Raw genomic sequence first — 23,482 nt, 5'->3', positions numbered from 1 at the left:
TTTATTTATTTTGAGGCGGAGTTTTGCTCGTTACCCAGGCTGGAGTGGAATGGGGCGATCTCGGCTCACCGCAACCTCCACCTCCTGGGGTCAGGCAATTCTCCTGCCTCAGCTTCCCGAGTAGCTGGGACTACAGGCGCGCGCCACCATGCCCAGCTAATTTTTGGTATTTTTAGTAGAGACGGGCTTTCACCACGTTGACCAGGATGGTCTCGATCTCTTGACCTCGTGATCCACCCGCCTCGGCCTCCCAAAGTTGGAATAATCTTTAACCAATATCTTGTGGTTCCCTTGTTGAAACCCTTCATGTATCTTTCATACTTTCAGGACAGTCTCTAGTCTCTTTAGTAAGAAACAAGAGACCTTCTTGATCTGGCCACTGATCATGTAGTCTCATTTCTCCTTCCAATATTCTTCTGCAGTCACACTGCAATTTTTTTGGTGTTGGTCTCTACACCTTTGTCCCTACTAAATTGTTTGTCTGAAATGCCCTTGAATTCATTCATGGCTTCCCTGAAAAATTCCATTAATATTCAGTCTTTTTTTTTTCTTCATGCCAATTTCCACTTGAACCTGAATATTCAGTCTTAATATCACCTATGTCAGAAAACCCTTCCCCACTTTTCCATTCATGGTAAACCATTCTAACTTCTTTCCTCCCATATCATCAAACTCCAGTAATACATCATATTGTAATTGAGCTATTTGTAATATTTGTAAGCACTTCTGCCTATATTTTATAGTTTAATGTTTAAAGGAAATGCTTAGAACAATCATTTGGCATATCACAGGACTTCAATAATTATTGAATAAATGAAGAAACAAAGAACAACATACATTTCCTACCTAGAGATGCTTACCCTTCTTAGGGCATGTTTATAAATAAAATCAGATCCCAAGTCCTTAGCAACAACACAAAGCTTAGAATTTTCGTAGTCTTACCTATACACATTCTGTGGCCTGTCTAGAATACCTCTTGACTGCAATGCTGAGGCCCTTCCTTTCATAGATGTCTTCTTAGGTGATCTCCAAATTAAGTCCACCTTGAATCTAATGCATCAGTGAGAATGCTGTTATTATTACAGACATATTTTGAACGGCAACTGACTGCACACACTTGGATTGTATTTTCTTGATCTTCCAGAGGAGAACCAGAAGCAAAAGTATCCCCATACTACCTGTGACCAGAGAGGTAGAGCAGTTTCCAGGATAATCAGATACAGGGGTAGACTGTTCCAGGACTGCTCTCGAGGTACAATAAAACTTTTCTTTAGAATCAAGGTGTCACAACAGCTTCCTAAAGACACCATGCATCCAAAATTGGGAGTGGGAACTAAGTCGAAGAATCAGTTCATCAGTGTCTGACTTCCTGAACCACCTTAATGAAATAAAATGGCAAAATTCACAGATACATTGACACTGCCAGCAACGACCTAAAATAGCATCAACTTCCGACTGAGTGAGCCAATTGCTGGCTATTGCACTGAACTTTTTGCCTGATGACATGTCAACAGCATGACTTTATTTTCAAAATCAGTCCCATTTTCCTTGCTCTCTTATTTCCACCTTGGCAATGAGACGGGGCCAGGTTTTTCTACGGATCACTAGAAGATGCCATAGGAATGGATCGTTAAAACTATTTACATGTGTGAAAGAAAGCAGCACTGGATTGAGGCAAATTGTGGGGAGAAGGGAGTTTGTGGACATAGATATTGCTACAATCATAATGACCAGGTTTCAAGTCCAAGAAGGAATGGAGGAATAAAGATGTATATCTCAAGTGTCATTAACAAAAAGAGTATTACAGTCATAAATTGTCTTATGGTATCTGGACAAAGCAGCCCAGTTGGGCACTACTACCCATGCAGGAGGGCAAAGAGAGTGAAGATGTCCCAGCAGACATCTGGTACAGTGCAAACAAAGAGATGGTGCACCTGTATTTCTAATTGCTGCCTGATCAGTGGTGAGACCCTTCAATCAGAGAAAATCAAGTCATACTAAAAATATCTCCCAGGGAAAGCAGAGGGAAAAATGTGATAGGATTTGGCAGAAAAGCCATGGAAGGAGCACAGATCCTGTGGGTCTCATCTTTTTCCAGGCCTTGGCTAGCTCACCTTCCAAAATCTGTAGTTACAGGCATGGCAGATGCAGGGATTAAGAGCTGGGCTCTATGTTCAAACTGCAACTGTAATTACTAGATTCTGGAAAAATTATTTAACTTTTCTTGGCTTCAGCTTCCTCATTGTAAAAGAACAGTATCCACTGCCTAGAGTTATAGTCCAGGTATAAGTAACACATGTAGAACTCATATTAAATAGTAAGTGCTACATAGTGTTATTTTAAGTAGAACCATTAGTGACAATGGTTTAGGATCAAATCAGAATAGAGACCCTTTATTGCAAACAAAACTCTTGGTGGAGTGGCACAAAGAGATTTACAAAATCATCTGGCTCTATCTCCTCTTCTCATTTTTTTTTTGGGAAAGAGAAGATGAGTAAGATAAGGAAAATGTGCTCTCCCAGCTTAGTAATATTACAGTAAAATAGAAAATGTATACACATACACATGAGGAAAATCAAGGTTATAAAAGTTATGAATCAAATATAACAGTAATGAAAACTTGAAATAAATTCTGACTTATAAATTAGAGATTATTTCCTAGGGTATGCTATAGTACCTCTTTATTTGCATAAAATCTTTTTTTTTAAAGCTACATTCACGAGCTAAGTAGATTACGCATCTAAATTCTAGAATGCGACAGGACAAAGTACTTTTATTTAACCATTCACATCAATAAACATAAGTAAGTTATTTTCAGGGAAGCAGCAATTCCATCCTGTCCAGGTTTCTGTTTGTTTGCTGTACCCCTGCTCGTGACCATCTGACAAAATGACACTGGAATCAGATGTTCAATAGAGGATCCAGTGTCTGATTGGCCTCTGTTCAATAGGGATCACAGGTACATTTCTGAATGGTTTGGGAGACAATGACTGAGGGGCCCCAAACTGTCTTGATTAGAATGCTTCAACCAAGACAGAACTAGACAATTTTAACAGACTATAGACAAAGCAAAAATAACTAGGTTTCCGACTACCTGCAATTCTCAGCCTTGTAGGAACGTATTCTTTATTCCGTTGAAAAACACTCTATATTGATTATGCTGACGCTGACAGTAAAGTTGTGAGGTGGCTGGTTTCCTTTACATTTTCTTCTTCACATCTCAGATGAGAAAGTGGGTTATGATTCATCCTGTTCAATTTGAGTCACAATTCATTTTGTCTCTTTTCAATTAGTTCTTCTACATTCCACATTAAAAAGCAAGAGTAGTTTGCTCAGCAAACGAGAACATTGTGGTATATCTTGGTGTGTTGCTTTCTCACACACAATGACTAAAAAACACTTTTTATATTCTCTAATGATATTCCAATTACAACAGAACATCATAAGAAAATACAAAGTGTTAATTCAAATAGAGACAAACACTGATGTTAACAATTCAGAGGAATGATTATTGCGCACTAATCATAAATGGCACAAATCAAGCCAGATGCTACACTAGGTGGAGATATTAACATCTCTTAAATTTTTGGTCTTCTGCTATGGTTTAGAAAACTTTTTCCTACAAACTTATTTAACTTGATTCCCACAATAAGCACATACAATAGATAGGGATAATTATCTCTTTAATAAGTTAAATAACTGAAATTCAGGAAGACTCCCAGTTTCTATAAAAGAGCTATCTAAACAAGAAAATTTAAAGAATTTGGTTTTAACTTTTAACTTGTCCTTGGATTTGTTGGTTTTTCTGGCAAGTTTAATCTTAAAGCTGCTATAAGAGTAGTTCTCAATAATGTATAACAAATGTCATATGTCACTAATGTGACAGAAAAGATGAGTTACACTTGTATTTCCTGATGCCAAATCTAGTGCTCACTTTATCAAGCCATCTAACAAAAGACGAATTATTTATTTTTGTCACTGCTGTATCATCCACATTAAAGACCATTGCTCCATTGATGGTTTAAACAGAGTGACCTTACTAGTGTACCCAACACTAGTGCATGGTATTCTTCATCATATTCTGCATCCTATTCCACTTTTATTACCTGGCACTGAAAGCTACTTTCAATGCAGTGACCTTCTCATAAACCTCAGAAAAATGGGTAACAATAACATGCAGAGCATAAAATGATCTAGGAAATATAATTCTTGGGTTTGTTTACAATTCTTCTCCAGAACTCTGAGGTAAGCAGCACTGAAATTTTATGTAGGGCAGCCGCTTTTCTTACCAACCTACATTTTTTCAACAGTGTAGAAAGGACAAATCTATGACAAGTGTTTAAGGCAAAAGAGTTAAGAGGCCAGAAGGATCACAATAGTTCATGTGTTCTAATCTCCTGATATGAGAGATGAGATCTATGGAAAAGAGACTGGCCCAAGATGTCACAGTGAGTCAGTGGGACAGCGTCAGGCCAGCAATGCCTCTGAGCATTGGATGCCTGGATTATACCACAACACTATCTCTCGCAAGAACATGATGACTCTGCATGCAAAAAAAAAAAAAAAAAAAAAACAGACAAAAAAAAAAAAAAAAAAAAAAAAAAAAAAGTATGCTTTATAAACTTAATGGTAAGCTTGAGGATACCATTTCACCACGGTACCTTATCAATTTTTCTTCTCATTGAACGATATCCACATTTCTCAATATTTCAAACATTAGCTGGTGCCTGAATGACCTTTGTTTTTTGTTTTGTTTTGTTGAGACAGACTGTTGCTTTGCCACTCAGGCTGGAGCGCAGTGGTGCAATCACGGCTCACTGCAGCGTGGACTTCCTGTGCTCAAGAGATTCTCCCACTTCAGCCTCCCAAGTAGCTGGAACCACAGATGTGCTCCACTATACCTAGCAATATTTTTTTCTTTTTTTGAGGTCTCACCACATTGCCCGGGTTGGTTTCGATCTCTTGGACTCCAGCAATTCTCTGACCTCGGCCTCCCAAAGTGTTGGGATTACAGATATGATCTCTAATTCCAGCTGTATTTTTAAAATTTAAATATAGCATTTAATGTCTTTTAGAGGAAAGAAGCAACTTAGTACTTCGACCCCCAGAATTAAATTATAGATGTCATTGATATGAAGACCAAGATGAATAAAAAGTTAATTGATTTAAATAAAAATATCAGGCAAATAATAATATGGATAGTTTACGTATATGGTAAAAAATCATGAAGATCCTCTCTGATGACTGAAGAATGGGAAGCTCTCAAGCGAGATGATTTCTAAATGCCTCTCGAACTTTGCCATGATCCTAAGGCTGACTAGGAAAGAAAGGGGGAGTCAGTGGAGGTTAAAAACTCATTTTCATTACTCCTGCCTGCTGTATCTTTTTAGCCTCTTTCAGCAAGTAACTAGTGTACACTGTTTCTGTTTGCTCTTGTTGAATTTTAACAAATGATGCTCACGGCCAGATTGGAGTAGAGCCAGGTTCAAGACTCATACAAGTTCAAAGTTTAATGGTCAAACCTTAGAACCAAGTAAGGACTGAGATCAGAGCTGTACAGTACTGTCAGAAATCTGGAAGAATTAAAACATGACTAACATCAGAGTCAGCCTTAGGAAGAGAACTGGGATAAGGTCATTAACGTGAACCTGCTTCTGTGATTTCTTTTTTTTTTTTTTAATTGTGTTGGATATTATTTGCTTTTTCTTTTTAAGTCTTTAACCATTTTTGGTGGGAACTCTAACCACCGACAGTGCTTTGTCACTCATCTTCACACACCAGAAAGAGGTATGCCTGCATGTCTACACGTGGACTATTTCAGAATTTTATATGGCACGGATCAGTTAGTACAGTGGCCAAATCCTCTGAACCTGGATGGAAAAGAACAGATTTTCCACTATCAGTTGTGAAATCCATTCTCTATCAAAGCCCTTGGCCCTAGAGGATTTAACAAATGCCTTCTGTCCTTGGCCATTATATCATTTCTATTATCTCTCACAGTGTACACTACAAGAGTGTATAGTATCTAGTGTGTAGTAGGCACTCAATAAATATTTGTAGATGAATAAATCTGGTCAATTAAAAGTACAACAGGGCCAGCTGCAGCAGCTCATGCCTGCAAACCTACCACTTTGGGAGGCCGAGATGGGTGGATCATGAGGTCAAGAGTTCAAGACGAGCTTGACTAATATGGTGAGATCCAACCTCTACTAAAAATACAAAAATTATTTTGGCATGGTGGTGTGCCCCTGCAGTCCCAGCTACTCGGGAAGCTGAAGCAGGAGAATCACTTGAACCTGGAAAGTGGAGGTTGCCGTGAGCCAAGATCACACCACTGCACTCCAGCCTGGGCGATAGAGGGAGACTTTGTCTCCAAAAAAAAAAAAAGAAAAAAAAAGTACAACACATGCCTCTCAAGAACACCTCCACAGATGTTCAATCAGTCGCTTTGCTGACAGTCAGTTAATTATGCCTTCTGACAATCCTAATGTCACTTCATAGTCTGGAAGGAGATGCTTATCTGGGTGTTTTAGAGAAAGTTGTGGGGAAAGTGCAAGTTGGGGGAACGATGGTGGTTTGAAAGGGAAGAGGAATTGAGTTCATGGTTGTGCTCGTGTGTTAATATCAGAAAATGCATAATTAGCACTTGTAGGTTCAGGTACCAGTACCAAACTGAGACTTTCTTTTTAGCACATACAATGTGAGCCCCACCAGTACTTTCTCTCCCAGAATTTCAAGTTTGTTTCCATGGTTAATAAGCAAAACACATTCAATTATGGAGTAGAGAGCTCTCTTCTGTTTTTCTCTTCTTTCTTCTAATAAAGGGATAGTGATCCAACTGCAATTGAATGACTGGATGTCTGCTGTTTGTATCAAGATGGTATGAGCAGCAGTCCTGGGTGGTGGTTCACAGTCTTGAAGAGGCTTGCTTTAAATGGACAATCTTTCAGGAAAGGTTGCTATGGATAACTCAAATAAACATATGAAAAGAATGTTTCTTTCGATGTGATTGCCTGTCCATCCAACCAAATTTGATTAGAACAGAAGAAAACTCTGGTTGTACGAAATTGTCTTGTGAACCAAGGACTATAGATGAAACCCGCAGTTGGAGAAAATGTAATCCAGAACTTAAAAAATAAAATCTTAGCCAGGCACTCTCTTCATTGACAAGTTCAACCCTTAAATTTCAAGAAGACACATGCAAAAGTGATCAACTCCAAAGGCGTTAATCCAATTTAAAGTTAAGTTTAATAAATGTAGCAGCCATGTCCTACTCTACTTTTTATATTCTCCAGTGCCCTCAAGTGATTTTCAAAAAAAGGAATGAATAAGTCTGAGTTATACTCTGTGGCTCTGTCACTAATAAATTTGTGACCCTAAAAATCTCACTCATTTTTGGCTGGGCGCAGTGCTTCACACCTGTAATCCCAGGACTTTGGGAGGCTGAGGCAGGCAGATCACCTGAGGTCAGGAGTTCCAGACCAGTATGGCCAACATGGTGAAACCCTGTCTCTACCAAAAATACAAAAATTACCTGGCATGGGGGCAGGCACCTGTAATCCCAGCTACTAGAGAGGCTGAGACAGGAGAATCTCTTGAACCCAGGAGGCAGAGGTTTCAGTGAGCTGAGATCACACGTGTGCACTCCAGTCTGGGGGATAAGAGTGAGACTTTGTCTCAACAAAAAAACAAAACAAAACAAAAAACCTCACTCACTTTCATCATCTCTAAAAATGAAGAGGTTTTCCTACTCTCTTAAGATGCCCTCCAGCTCTAACATCTTATGATTCTATAAGGTGCTAAATAAATATATTTAAAATAATGATTTCCTCCCTGTAGTTTGGCATGTCCCATTACAGAAATGTGATTATCTGCTCACAGTTTTCATTTGTTCGTTCATTAATTCATTAATACCTATTAAACATCTCCGATGTGCCAGGCATTATTCTAGGAATGACAGGACCACAACAGTGAACTAAACAAAAATTGTTGCCCTCACGAAGACTTATATTTCATGGAGAAAATAGATGGGAAATATTACAAGAAAATTGGATACAGACACTGAGATAAAAGATATTGGGAATCTCTTTTGTTCTTTTGTATAAGAAAATGTAGCTTCTTCTGTATTTGAAAAACATACACATAGTTCCTAAAAAGTTATTTATTTTATTCTTTTAAAAGACAATATGTTCTTATGTTTGATAAGGCAGATCCAAGGTATGAGATCACAAAAGTAGCAGGCCCAATCTCCGTCCTCACCTTTGTAAATAGCCCTGCCATTCCTCTTCAAGCCATCGGAGACTGTTCATTAATCAGAAAGAAGATTTTGACCACAGAATTCAAAACACACCAAGTTGCACGGCTTTGAATGAGTCATTTGGGATTCAGTTTTCTAGAAAATGAAGGGATTTCCTAGATAATTTCTAATATCACGTTCTTCTTTACTCTAAGTCTGGGATTCCAAATCAATGCTTAAGAACACACTAGCCAAATTAATAAAAAATTGATGTATGCTAAGATGAAACACATAAAATGCTCAGGATTATTATTTATTTAGTGCTGTAAACATATATTACTCTGAACAAACATTACCACAAGTCACTACCACAGAAGAAAATATACCTAACATGTCTTATTAACTAGAAAACATTCTACTCCCACAGCTCAAAGACACCCTAAACAAAAAGTTGGAGAGAAATGAAACCAAGAAACCCATTTTTTCCCCCAAATCAATACCACCTTTTCTCTAAGCTGCTTATTGTCTAATTTTTCTTCCATTGTGGTTTCGGGGTTTTTCATTAATTAGGTCATTTATCTGTGAAAACAAGATCCACTAAAGGCGGCTGCCCACCTGGAGTCATTTCCCAGTTTGTAATTGACAGGAGCACTTTGGAAACCATTTTCTTGTCACATAATAATACAAACAATGAAATACAAATTACTTTACACCTCTCAGCTGAGATCCTCCAAGCACTTTACAAAGCAATCACACGGTTCCTTATGCAGATTACAAAGCTAAAATGTGCAGTATGTTAACTCATCTATCTTACGGCCCATGACCAATTCAGCACATGGTGTTAACAGCACAACGGTGTGAAAAGCAAAAAGAATTTAAAGTCAGTAGCCCTGAGCCCTAGTGCAATTCTGCTACTTACCTGCTCTATGATTTGTGACAGCAGTGGAGAGCCCTAGGGAGTGGGGAGTCCTTTAATCACTGAAATCTTTCATTTCTAAATACCCCAAATGGGAATAAACACACTGTCTATTTTGTAGACAGTGTCTTGCTCAAGTGATATAACAAGTAGAAAAGTGCTTTAAAAGGCATTATATAAATATTAGTTGAAACCATATAATAATAATGATAATCTAGGGGTAGACCTAGAAGTTGGATACAAGATGCTAACTTTCAAACAAGTTGAGATGCCTAAGTCACAAAATATCAGAGTCAGACAGCACTTGCGAAATCTAATCTAATCATCCATCAGTTGCTTGAGTACCTATCACCATTTTCACCAACAAGGGATTATTAGATTCTGACCTAGAATTTCACAAAGACTTTCTTCTCTCTGTTAAAAAACATGATTTCATTACACTGAATGGGAACTGGCCAGACTCCCCTCACTTGCCTTTGTTGCTAATTTTCAAATCACAAATATTAAATCAAATTCCCTTTCCACATGACAGTCTTTCAATAGCAATTGGAGCTCCAGGCTTTCCTTACTTCATACCTTTAACTGCATCTCAAATCATGGTTTCTAGTTTCCTAAGCGTCTTAGTCAAGTCCTCTGGACATGCTCACTGATCTACTGGTCCCACCAGTACAGAAAGGAAATGGACCATCCTCCCCACTGTTTTGTTTGTTCTGTTTCTATTCATGAACATTCACTGACCCTCCATTTTTGTCTTAATTGAGAAGATGCCTAGGCACCAAATGCAATGAGCTGGCATTACCAATAAAGTGATCAATCACAGCACTTTATTCCTGTTCATGCCTTTCTTCTCTCAAGGCTTAGCGTGTGCTAGGTCCCTGCTGCTTCATGCCTTCCACTTTTGTCTAGCTATCATTTGAAAAATGAAAGCCTAGTTCCACTAAGACAAACTCCTAGTTTTCTGCAAAAATTCTCAATAACCCCTACTAACTCAGAGATGAACAAAAAGTTTTCTTAGATAAATGCTAAGTTCTGTGAAGAGAATTTACCTAGTGCTGCTCTGAAGGATTCTTCAAATAGCTCGCTAAATAATTTTAAGGCTCACATCCTTGCTTTTTTTAAAAGAAGGAATAAGACAATACCATATAAACAATGTCAAGATAATTACAGCTCCATGCTTAAAAATGTACTGTCAGATATTTTCACTCCATCCTCAGATGCATTACAACAGCCATTTCAAGAGATACTGTCTTCCAACAGTGTTGTCTTCAGCCATAGGGGCTGCCAGAACATTATTATCTGGAGAGAATTATGCCACAGTCACTGACATACATGTATGAAAAGCTTCATATACAAACAAGCTTTCTCTTATAAAATGAATGAAAGCACAAAACTTAGAGGTTCTGGGTGTATTACTTAAGGCTGTGGGTGTATCAACCAACACGAAAAAGCCTTAGACAATTTCAAAGAGATGTCTCAAGGTTATCTGGAGACAAACTCAATGTTACTTTCCTTTAGCTGCTGAAAACTGTTTGAAAAAGACAAACTTCAAAGCTGGCAACTATCCCCGTAGATACCCCAATGTTCTGAGAATAATACCTTTCTCCCCTATTCATTTTAATACTCAATTTAAAAATTTTCCATTTTCTATTATAAGCTCTGAGTTTACTCTAAATTATAATAATTTACAGTTACTTCATCAGCCCTGGTTCTTTCTAAGCATCTATCACTGGAATGGAGAGCCTCCTTTAGTATCAACATATTTTTCTAGTTGTTCAGGAAAACAGTTTCCTCTAAAATGGAAGCACTTGAACCAAGGCTTCCTGTAGATGAGCTGGGCTAAACACCCACTGTCCGGTTGATTGAACTGGGTAAGAATTTTCTCCTACCTCCAACTTTCTACTGTTTCCTCCCTTCTCTCTACAGGGTAGTGCTCAGGCCCACTGAAATGACATCATTGTTAATGGAAAGACACACGTCCATGGTAAGGAAATCTGTTGAAGCCAAAACTTAAGTTCAAGTAGATGGAAAATGCTCACAGTATAGAGACTCTATCTTCCCTGTAGAGATATAGACTCATGCAACTGCTTTATCATGGTTCAACATCTGTGGCATTTACCTAATGCTGTAATGCAACAGTCAACAAGTTTTAATGAACATGGACAAAAGAAGGTATGGAAACACGAAAACTATCACCTTTTCAGAATAAATCATAAAGAAAAAGAAAAAAAACAGCTGAGACACTTAAGGATTTCTGTTTGCTACATTTTATAAAAAACCTGAATTGAAAAATCAAGAACTGTGGCTATTGGTGATTTGCCTTCTCCCAAGGTGAAGAGAAGATCTACTGTTTGCAAACATAGCTGATAGGGAGGTATTGGGTAGATAGTCTTCCTAATGTATGTAACTCGGCGATATCACAGCAGTTAATTCAGGGTGTTAAAGATGGTTGAAACATACCAGTGACATTGAAGTTCAGACTACAAACATGTGATCTTGGGCAGAAGCAGTCCCTCCATCTCTCACTTAAGATTATAACTTCATAAGGAAAAGTTACGACATGAGACAGAAACAGCCAATTCCTGACAATTGCAGGAATAGCATTTATATACCTTTCTGTAATGGTAAAGTATCATAATAGACATGAGATCAAAAGAGGGAGGCCAAGTTCTGAAATTATTAGCTATATGACCTTGAGCAACTCATTGAGACTCTCTGAATCTCTATTTCCCCATCCGAAACATGAAGACATCCTCACCAGATCTGCTAGTCATGTTGTGGCTGCAACTTGGCTTTTTAAACATATGGAGCTCTAGGTAAATATCAGCTTTCGTTATCACTGCCAAAATTGTCCTCATCTCACCAGCAATAGGAGGTATGTATGTTTGGTAAAAAAATAAGAAAAAAAGATAAACAATGAGAAATTTCAGAGATCTACTGTAGTCATTAAAACAGTAAAGTTGAGAAGGTACAGAAATGGCGCTCTCTCTACCCACTCTGGGAAGGATTCTTAGGATAATTCATTTGTGAAAGGCTTCAGTACATTTTTAGAGAGGAGAGAAGTCTTTGTAGTTGTGGTTACAGCATCTCTAGCTGTTTTAACCTGAGGTGATTCTGCCTGCCCACAACATTTATCTCTATCTCTGTTTCTCTATATCTTTCTATCAATCATCCCTCTCTCTCTCTTTCTGTCACTCATCACACCTCACCCTATATTTCAACAAATAGCTAATAAAAATAAGATTTTCCCTAATCACAATGCCATTAATATAATCATGAAATTAACATTGATGTATTATCTACCATTCATATTCAAATTTCTCTGTTTGCTACCAATCCTTTATAGCTTTTTTTTTTTTTTAAATCCAGGATTCAATCAAGACAGATGCCTTACATTTGAATGGCATGTATTTTCAATTTCCTTTTATCTAGAACAGTGTTTGATAACCTTGACAATGTTGAAGAATTCAGGACAGGTGTCTTGAAGAATGTCCCAGCATCTGGATTTTTTTACTTCCTAGTGGTTGGATAGAGCTGAAATATTTTAATAAGACTATTGCCTAGATGATGCTGCAGACTGCCTACCTTCAGTCGCTTGGCACAGGTTAGCCTGTCCCATTATTGGGGATGTTAAATTTCATTAGCTGGTGGAAGATGGCTTCCAGGAGACCTCCATTACAAAAGTTCCTTTTCTCCTTTGTACTTACGTCATCTGTGAGGTGACCTTTGGTGCCTCTCCTAATACTTTTAGGCATACAATAATTATAATTAAATATAAATAAAACTGTTAAGAGTGATGAGGGGCTCCGTAAAGAAACCACAACTATAAAAATATATTCATGAATCATTTCAAAAAATTTTTGAAAAATGAAAAATCAGGTCTCTGTATTGGGCCCTATTAAAAAGGGGGAAAAAAAAAAAAAAGAGTGGCTTGGAAGCAAAGCAACATGACCACAAAGGAACTCTCTCTGTTGACATTTATTTACGTTTTGTTCTCTCTCACTCCCTAGTGCAGCCTGTAGTCTAGCAGGAGATCTATGACATGAAAGCACTTAATTACCTTCAGTAAATCAGCTACGGTTTAAATGAAAATTCCAGCATTAAAGAGGCAAAGTAGTAAAGAAAGAGTAGGTGATGGGGTTTTGGCAGGGCTGAGAGGATAGTACCACAAAAAAGAGAAGTTATTTAAGGGAAGCGCTTGACAATGCTGTTTTCAGTCCAGAATAAGCCAAAGGTAAAACTCTGAGAGAGAGCAGGAGAAGACTTTATCTGTCACTCTTGGGTCAGGCCCTGCTGATGCAAACACACTGCTAGGTAATCTTTCTGTTTATCTTCAGCTGGACTTACTGACCCTCACACAGCAGCTCAGTCACACCTAACACAGTGCTGATACCTGTACTAAAATCCTTGACATCTGGGACTCTCGTCTTTTCTAGGAACCCATGAGCCCCATGAGGACAGACCCTCCTAACACCCAGCACAGTAACAGGAGCAGAGAAGGTGCTTGAGAAATGTTTAAAGCATGGAACAATAAAGGAGAGTTACATTCACAAGTCAAAGGACTCTTGATTTCACCTTGCCGGTAAGAGGTAGAGCGGACATTCAAATCAAGGCATCCTGCCTCTAGAGCCCATGTTTCTAACCGCTACTCAGGGAGCCCTTTTCATGGCATATGATCTCAGTGTGCAAGGGCTCATTATAGACAATAAAGTTCTTAGCCTTTAGCCAAACATTGAAAGCCTTCGCTAGATTGGTCCTAACCTGCTACTTCAACCTTATTTCCCGATATTTGCTACTTCTCACGTGGACACTTCACTCCAATGTTCCCTGTTATGTGAAAATTCCCCTCCTGAGTAATCACCTCACTTCTCTACTCTCTTCCTACTTCCAAATCTCAATTAGCACAGTTTTAAAGACTTACTGAGAGGCGAACTACTCCATAAACACTTTTCCATTCTTCTATCTTGATTTTTCTATCTCCTTTTTCTGAATTTTCAAAGAACACTTGGTGGACATTGCTTAAGTCACTTGTCACTTTCTGTCTTGTGGTGATAATATAACATCATAACCCTGTAAACGTACCCTGTTAGACTATAAGAACCTCAAAGGTAAGACCCCCATCTGCCCCCACCACCATCTAGCAGAGCAGCCTGCGTATTATCATAGGCAAATTTTAGTTGGTTGTTTTCTACATAACGTAAATTTTCTTTAAATAATCCTGGCCTCAACTTATATTTTGTTAATTCTGTGTACTTAGAAGGGAATGTTCATCTCTTATTTCCCATCTGTCCAAAGCTAATCTTCCACCATAAACACTCTTCTAAATAAATATATAGGCTGGCTAGCTTTCCCCATCTTTTATAGTGTGGTGTTTAAATGTACAAATCTGGATTCTAATTCAGTTCTGCAATATATTAGCTGTTGACATTAGGCAAATTCATATTTTTGTGCCTTAATTTCAAAATCTGAAAATGACAATAGTATCTACTTCACAGGGTTATGTTTTCCAGTAAGATTTGAAATGAGTTAATTCCTATAACATAAATAAAATATAGTGCTGCCATATCATAAGCACTCAAATGTTAGTCATTTTTTCCAGATACTCAAATGGTTAGTAATCCCCACTGGCAATGATTATTTACCAATTGGTGACATATGTTCCATTGTTGCTAGGAACTTAAATTTAAATCAAGTGTTATTAATGGATTTTTAATGAGCATATCTTATTATCTTAAATAAACTACAAGCCCCAAGAGCATGAGAGATCTTTGAATGCTGAGCATGTTCTACATGCCAAGAACTTGGCTAAGTGCTTTCTATAAATATTTCATTCATTTCTCACAACAACAGTATAAGCTGGTTATTATTCCCATATTACAGATAAAACAAAACAAAAATGAAGGTTTGGAGGGAATAATACTTGTTCAAGTTTTCTAAGCTACTAAGTAGCAGAGCTTGGACAGTTCTTGAAGGCAAAAATAATAACATATCTGTTTCTCAGTATTCAATATATATTCACTCATGCAATCACCATCTAGGTTTAGTTTTCTTTGTGGCTATATATTTGATTGCTATGATATTTGAAGCACATACACTTGGTAAGTCAGCTTTTCCTTTTTAATAGGGCCTAATACAGAGACCTGATGTTTCACTTTTCAAAAATTTATCTTAGACTCCATGATAAATCCTCCTCACATGGCAACGACAAGAGCATAATATACTTTTAGCGTATTTTGATATAACTAGAGACTTCTGTGGATTTTTTATGTTTTGTTTTGTTTTACTGTTCTCCATGCATTGCTGTTAATCTCCATCAATTTGTCTTTAGCTTTATTGTTATATGTCTTTGGATTATGATATTTATATATTGAACTTATTACTGTTGAAAGGAATGCTAGAGACACATTTGCCCCAACCATTGATATACTGAGGTGGGAAACGGGGCTCAGGCAGACAGGTCAAATGCCAGTATTGCTTGGCCAGCAAGGGACAGAGAAGAGACCACAGGTTTTTTTTTTTTTTTTTTCTTTCTGAGATGGAGTCTTGCTCTGTCACTCAGGCAGGAGTACACAATTTCAGCTCACTGCAACCTCTGCCTCCCAGGTTTAAGCAATTCTACTGCCTCAGCCACTCGACTAACTGGGACCACAGGTACCCACTACCACACCCGGCTAGTTTTTGTCTTCTTGGTAGAGACAGGGTTTCGCCATGTAGGCCAGGCTGCTCTTGAACTCCTGACATGAGATGATCCACCCACCTTGGCCTCCCAAAGTGCTGGGATTACAGGAGTAAGCTACCATGTCCAGCCACAACCAGATGTTTTATTCCCACTCTGTGCTCTTTTAACTAAGCTACATTCCCACCCGAATACAAATAAATGACAGGTTTTTCATATCTGAATACCTCCCACTCCACCTACTGTGTGATTTTGGACTGGTGTGGTCAGTTTACCTGTCATTACGTATCCTACATACATAGGAGCAAAAAAGACATGAAAATAGAAAATATTTGAAAAAGCAAAAATCCTGTGCAATTTTCCCACCTCTGTGCCTTTACCAATACTGTTCTCCAAATGTCCTTTCTCTATATGTCCCTAAAGCCATGCTACTCAAAAAGGTGGCCCATGGATGCGTGTCTAAGAAATGCTTATCACTTTGGATGAGACAAGCTCTGGAAACAAAGAATAAGTATTTAGAAGCTAGTATAACAATTTAAAAGAGTAATCAGTTAATGGTTGATTCTAATAATGATAAAATTTCATCTTCCATTTTATTTTACCTCTTTTATTTCCCTAGTAATTAATTTTAACTGACTCTACAAAAATACTGCTCTCCAACAGACTGGAAGGAAAATAGTCTTTCACCACAGACAATGTGAAAGTTACTGGTTTAAAGGGCTCAGATTTGAGTACCACCAATCCTTTCACAAAGTATTCCTGATGGTCCTAATAAACAGAGCTTTTAAAACTTAACAGCCGGGTGCCGTGGCTCATGCCTGTAATCCCAGCACTTTGGGAGGCTGAGGCAGGTGGATCACCTGAGGTCAGTGGTTGGAGACCAGGCTGGCCGACATGCTGAAACCCTGTCTCTACTAAAAATACAAAAATTAGCTGAGCGTGATGACAGGTGCCTGTAATCCCAGCCACTTGGAAGGCTGAGGCAGGAGAATCGCTTAAACCCGGCGTCAGAGGTTTCAGTGAGCCGAGATCATGCCAGAGCACTCCAGACCAGGTAACAGAGCAAGACTCTGTCTCAAAAAATAAAATTAAAAAATTGAAAAAATTAAATAAAACTTATAACAATTAACCTAGGCCTTCTCATAATTTTTATCACTTTCTTCCTAGACTAGTAATTATTTGTATGCTTGTCTTATCTCTTTCTGAACAATTTTAACCTCACTGAGGACAGGTTATGTGTCCTCAGACCTCACAATTGGCATACAATCCATAAATCTGCATTCTATCCATGGACTGGAAGGATTAACCATTCAAAGTTATTCACAAATTTGAAGAGGGGAAAATTAAAAATACGAAGAAAACATCATTTCTTGAACTCAGATAGAAAAAAAGATTCAGAGTACAATCTGGAAATTAGATATTAGACAATAACCAATTCCACATTTTTTACATGAATCTTTAGACCAGTGAGAAATGGGAACATACACAGAAATCCTATTTCTGCCTAATGGGAAGCTAATAAGTTGTCAAAAAATAAGTCTTCTTATTTTTTATTATTTTTTTGAGACAGGGTCTCACTCTGTTGTCCAGGCTGGAGTGCAGTGGCACAATCATAGCTCACTGCAGCCTTGACCTCCCAGGCTCAGGTGATTCTCTGGCCTCAGCCTTCTGAGTAGCTGGCACCACAGGCACATGCCACCACACTCAGCTAATTTTTGTATTTTTAGTGGAGACAGCGTTTCGCTATGTTGCCTAGGCTAGCAAAAAATAAGTCTTAAAAAATAAAATATGTATCTAAAGAAACTCTAAGGACCACTGAAATTTTAGTATAATCTAAGTAGACATCACATTTATGGCAGTCTTGCAATGCAAATCCCACAATTACTTAGTTGTGTGGGCATGTATGTCAACTCCCATGCATCTGTACTCAAATACTTTACCAGTGGAGTTGGCAATACTTCCAATTACTAAGCAAAAAAATCAGAACAAGATATTTACTTTGGAATTCAGCTCTAGACCCCACTCACCAAAGTATTCATCAGCAGGTGGATTTTCCATGTCATACAGCATCTTTTTGGTCAGGTGCTCAAGCTCATCCTCTGGGCGGAATGAAGGTGCAATAGACGAAGGCCCCAGTGGCCCTGTATGTCCACCCTGAAAGACAGAAAGCACATAGTCCTTTAACTGCAACCGAGACCATCAGCCAAGGCAGTCAGCCCACACAAGCAGTGATTGCCCTGGAGAGGAAAAAGCACTGGACGTGGCTGGCAGACAGGAGGCCTGGGTTTGAGGATTAGTTTTATCACGTATTCAGTGGCTAACCTTGGACACATCTCTATTCACTTGGCTCATCTAGGTGAGTCATCTGTCAGGCTTTAGAAATCCATGTTTACAATAGGAAGAATCTATTTTGTTCAACAATTACTAAGTGATCACTATGTGCTGTTATACATTGATAAGAAAAGTAAATTGAGTCTTTCTTTCATAGGAACCTTACAGTCAAGTGAGAGAAACAGGCTCATTAATAATTAAAGAAAAACAGCTGCAGAAAGAGCACAATCAGGGCATAAGGTGGGACCTTTTGCATAGCACAAAATGGACTTCCTGAAGGGACACAGCAGAGCAGGCTGGGCCTTATTCAGCTAAAAGGGAGAAAACACACAGGTAGAAGTTTCTCACACTCAGGTGAAAAAAGTCAAGTAGCATAAAGAGCTTCTGGAAGTTGAGTATTTCTGGACCACATATAAACTTTGAGATAGGAAATGAGATAAATCTTATCGGGTACAGGAGTCCAGAAAGTGAACCTTTTGGTGCTAGTTCTTTCGTTCTAGTTAAGGAAGTTGAGTAATTTCATTTTTCCAGCACTGCCAACAGCCAGATTTCAAATAGTGATGATAAGTCAGTAGCATTGACACTGGGTTGGTGTTGAAATAGGTGGGTGAGAACTAAGCTATGAGGATGCAAAGACATATAAAGCGATATGGTGAACTTTGGGGCCTGGGTGCAGCCATGTTGACCAGGGGGTGAGGGATGAAATTGGGGACAGTATCAACTACTTGGGTGATGGGTTCACTAAAATCTCAGAATTTACCACTATAAAATCCATCCTTGTAAGCAAAACCCATATGTACACCCCAAAATATTGAAATAAAAGAATAATAATTAAAAAATGAATAGGTGGGTGAGTCAGAGGTATAGCAATGTAAGAGAATCAAATATCAATTGAAACAATACTTGAGATAATCAATGAAGAATAAAAAGCATGTAAAAAAAGAATAAAGGCCAGATACTAGATTTAAAGTAGCTTTGTGCTATGTGATTAAAAGGGAATTTATTACATTTTCCTTTGCCTATACATTTGACCATTTCTAGTATCTCAACCCAACATTCTTAATAAAAGTATTATAAAAACAGAAATGTTATTACTAAAATTTAGAACTGATAATCACGTCCACCATGGGTAACAGACAGGGGTGTGGGTTGGGAATGCTCTTGCCTTTATGCATTCTTACAATAGATGGCCAAGAGGTTCTCAGAATGTTTACAAGAATAACTTCAACAAAACTGAAAGCTGCATATTCATTCTCCTATTATCTTCACTCTACCAAAGGAGTTCTTAGATGTGAAAATCCTGTAAAGTACAAATCCCTGAACACATGTTATCATTCTCAACATTTACTTCAACAACGCCAAGATGGGTATTAATCATTTCTGTGACATCTAAAGCATTAGATGTCTTTTAAACACAGTCAAGAAAGTTGATCGATACCTATTTGGCCTTTCCTCTAAAACAATTTTCTTTTTCTTTTTTGGTTTCCCAAAATGTAGATATTTGAAGTACTGACAGACAGAGGGCTCAAAAGGCGAAAAAAAAATTTTATGTTAGTCACTAACTTCAGCCTGAGATTTTACTGCATTGTTGAAACATTTGGATTAGAGATTAGAAAGTGATGAGTAAACTATGGCATTTGCTCAGGTTACAGACAAAAAATTGAGTTGCTTGCCTGGATCTGAAGAACCATTATGCTAATCTCCTCTTTGTGATTCAGGGAAATTGAGACCCTAACGCCCCCACCCCCAAACCCCGGCCACCAAAGATCAGGGAGGGCTAGCTATGGTAAAGTCAGACAAGGGCCCATCCTTGACTGATTTACTTATTAGCAAACATTGAAGATTAAATTTAGGGCCTCTTCTGAACTGTAAACCTTACCTGTCTTACGAGTTTGGTATGAGGGTTAGAGGAGCTACTGAACTACTTATTCTTTTGTCTATTGTTTTGTTCACTCATTCTTACAGGGTCTGTTTTGTGTACCTTCTGTAAGAACCTAGGAGGGACATAAAGATATATTAGACGCAACCTTTGTTTTTGAGAATATTGCAGCCTAGTGGGGTTAAGAAACATGCACAAATGATTAATTATAAAAAGCACAGTTCAGGTGCAGTGCCTCACATTTGTAATCCCAGCACTTTGGGAGGCCAAGGCTGGTGGGTCACTTGGGGCCAGAAGTTTGAGACCAGCCTGGCCAAAACTGTGAAAACTCCTCTCTACTGAAAATATAAAAATTAGCCCGGTGTGATGGTGCACAGCTGTAATCCCAGCAACTCAGGAGGCTGAGGCATGAAAATTGCTTGAAGCTGGGAACTGGATTTTGAGCCAAGATCGTGCCATTGCCTTGCAGCCTGGGTGACAGAGAGAGACTATCTCCAAAAAATATATCTCTAATATCTATATATTGATATATAGATTTAGCATAGTATGTTGATATGTGTCTGCATAAACATGAACATTGGATGAATGCTTGCCAATATTGTTAAACTTTAAATTGCATATATGCTGCTTATACATTTTCTTAAAACATGATGGCTTCAAGTGATTAAGATGTAGTGGATATGACTCACTATCCTGGAGCAGCCTTCGAACCCAGGCCAAGTGAAGGACTCTGAGAGAAGCAAAATTTCAAAGTTGAGAAGTAGTTTGGTATAAGTGGGAAAAACTGCAAGTGGTTCAGTATTTTGGGCTGGAGAGGTGGAAAAATAGGAAAAGTCAGTCATGCTTCCATGCCATGCTGACATGTTTAGGGCTTTTCAGTGAGCCAGGGGCTCCAGGCCTTGGGTGAGAACATGGACAACTATGGACAACTCTCAAAATCTAATGGGTTAAACTGTCTTTTGATAAAAAACAAAAAAACCTGTAATAATGTACACAAAATTTGCTTACAATTTCAAGAAGCTCACAGACCACAGGGAATATATCTGCACATTCTCATTTAGGAACATCCAGGCATTAGAAAACATGATAGATATTTTTAGAAGAAGAATATTCTAATTAGATTTGGCAAGTTTTCTCTAGAGTAGAAGGTGAATGGGAGAGCAGTGAGACTGAAATGAGATGGTGACTTTATCGTAACATATTGGTGGCCAGAGATAAAGGGATACATTATATGACAGTTTCATTATGGATAGAGACAGAGATTTGATTATGATCTTCACTTGGAATCGTTAGGTAACCATGTTAACCTTTTATAACTTCAGGTTCTCTACTGTCAATGGACTTGCCAGTGGTACCTCACAGTCTCTGTAAGAATTAAAGTGAGATAACCCACATTTCATGATAAATAGAGTTTAACTAGTTTCAGACAATTGTAACAAAGAGGATGTCTTTGAATCTCCCAGCCTGCCTCTGAGGGAGGGGATTATTACGGTTCAGGTAACGGAATTGATAATGGGGATGGGAAAGTGACCTACACCTTTTCTTCAGGCTTACAATACAGGGAGATCTTGAGCCCAAAATATGGGGTCACCTGTCTCCTAGTGCCATGCATTTCTTCCCCAACCAAACAATGCTTTCCATAAAGTGCTAGAAAAGTATAAAATGTTACCTCTAATAATAATGGTGCTAGTTGTTTTAATTAAGCCAAACAACTATTAAAGAAAACCTAATAATTCCTGCCTTCAGTCTTATGATGGACCCTCCGAGAACAGACACAATTTATCATTGTCTCAGCCTAATATCTTTTCCCTTTCAATATAAACAAGGAAGCAAGAAAGCCAATTCTGTCCTTTATAAACCTAAGCCAGAATTTAGATTCTACCCTTTGCACTTACATTTCAAGTATAAATCTCATTTCAAAGTACTTACCTTGTCGATATTTCACATATTTTGAGAAAAATGTATCATTCTTTTTGTTCTCTGAATGCTCTATTCGATGCTTTACTGTTTCTGAGATAACACTTGGAAAGGCTATTTTCTGTTAGATAACACTCTTTTATCTAATGCTAATTATGGATTCCTGTTATTTCTTATGATGAACGATTCTGAGAGGTCATTTCTTCCAGTATTTCTGAAGTTTATTTGGCTAGAGAATACCCTCCACCCCCACTCCACTGCTGTCACTAACCCAGTGCATAATATTTAACACCTGTGGAATACATAATGGGGAAAACATAGGGTTCCTCAGTTAAGACTTGTCTCTCACACCAAAGAAGACAACTTAGGACTTTCAGTGTCCAAGCCTAGAAGTAGTGGCCTAGTACTATGCTCACTATCCTCATCAGAGATCTACTCTAATATCTCTTTCTCAGTAGTGTTTAGGGCTCAATACCTCCTGAGAAAAATCAACAACTGTATCCAACTTATTTGCTAACAAGCAATTTCTAGCATATTGTATGGGTAATAAAACACGATTGAGTATTTGTGATGGGAGGTGCCGAAAGGGAATGATTTGTGTTATTTTGTTTTGCATTTCTTCAAAAGTAGAAGTTTGAATTGTACCAGCAACATATTCACTGTGGTATATTCTTCATATTTGCATGACCCTTTTCAAGATGCCTACTTTTACAGATATGAAATCTCAAATGTCTATACAACAGCCCTGTATGACATGTAATCCTATTTCTAGATGAGAAAATGGAGACTTAAGAAGAGAAGTGAGCAACCTTGTAGACATACCACTGCTTAAAAATGGCAGAACATTGAAACTGGGGTGTGCTGAGTTGGGCATACTTCTACACTGCAATGTCTCTCAGGGTTCCAGTATCATTATCTCTAAGCCTTTCTAGCTCTCTTACTCTGTAGCAGTTTGGATTTTAACCTGAGTCTATTATCTAAGCAAAGATTTCTTTTTTCAGAGTGAAGGTTTGCTGCTAACTAGCAAAACAAAGACATTGTGAAGCAAATAGAAGCAAAACTTTTCTTTAAAAACAAAAAAGGTATGCTTGCAAGTATCAATCTTCATTGCTAATATGTTTGTCTCTGAAATACCTGAATCTCTTACTAAAGACAAATTAACATTGCATGATCCACAGGTGAGTTACTGAGCAACAGATATTAGAGAACTCCATCAAAATTGTCTTAACATAAATTTCCTAACGGATTGTCAAGTGCCAAGAGCTATAATTATAAAGACAAATTATTCAGAGACCCCGTCTCTAATAACTCACAGTTTAGGAAGAAGGAGACATGAAAATAGGCAATTACAATACAGTCTAAGCTCTAAAATACAGGTATGAATTCAGTGCTCTGAGATGGAAGAAGGCTGCCAAAAAAAGATGACCTGTCAGCTTGATCTTGAAGAATACATTGGGAATCATTAGATGAAAAAGAAGAAGAAAGAAGAAGAAGAAGAAGAAGAAGAAGAAGAAGAAGAAGAAGAAGAAG

General features: G+C 38.1%; 1 protein-coding gene across 8 annotated transcripts in view; it reads right to left on the bottom strand.

Annotated features, from left to right (window-relative positions):
• The window catches only part of LOC108318535 (LIM domain containing preferred translocation partner in lipoma), a 731,582-nt gene that overhangs the window by 162,398 nt on the left and 545,702 nt on the right, over positions 1 to 23,482 (bottom strand). For all 8 annotated transcript variants that reach the window (XM_017549618.2, XM_017549612.2, XM_017549620.2 and 5 more), the window contains one exon: positions 17,853 to 17,979. In XM_017549618.2, coding sequence (XP_017405107.1) covers positions 17,853 to 17,979 — 127 coding nt within the window. The remainder of the gene's footprint in view (positions 1 to 17,852; positions 17,980 to 23,482) is intronic.

Source organism: Cebus imitator, unplaced genomic scaffold (assembly GCF_001604975.1).
Source record: "Cebus imitator isolate Cc_AM_T3 unplaced genomic scaffold, Cebus_imitator-1.0 Scaffold220, whole genome shotgun sequence".
Classification (NCBI taxonomy): domain Eukaryota; kingdom Metazoa; phylum Chordata; class Mammalia; order Primates; family Cebidae; genus Cebus; species Cebus imitator.
Note: the sequence above shows the minus strand (reverse complement) of the source record. Positions and strands in the feature narration are given on the sequence as shown.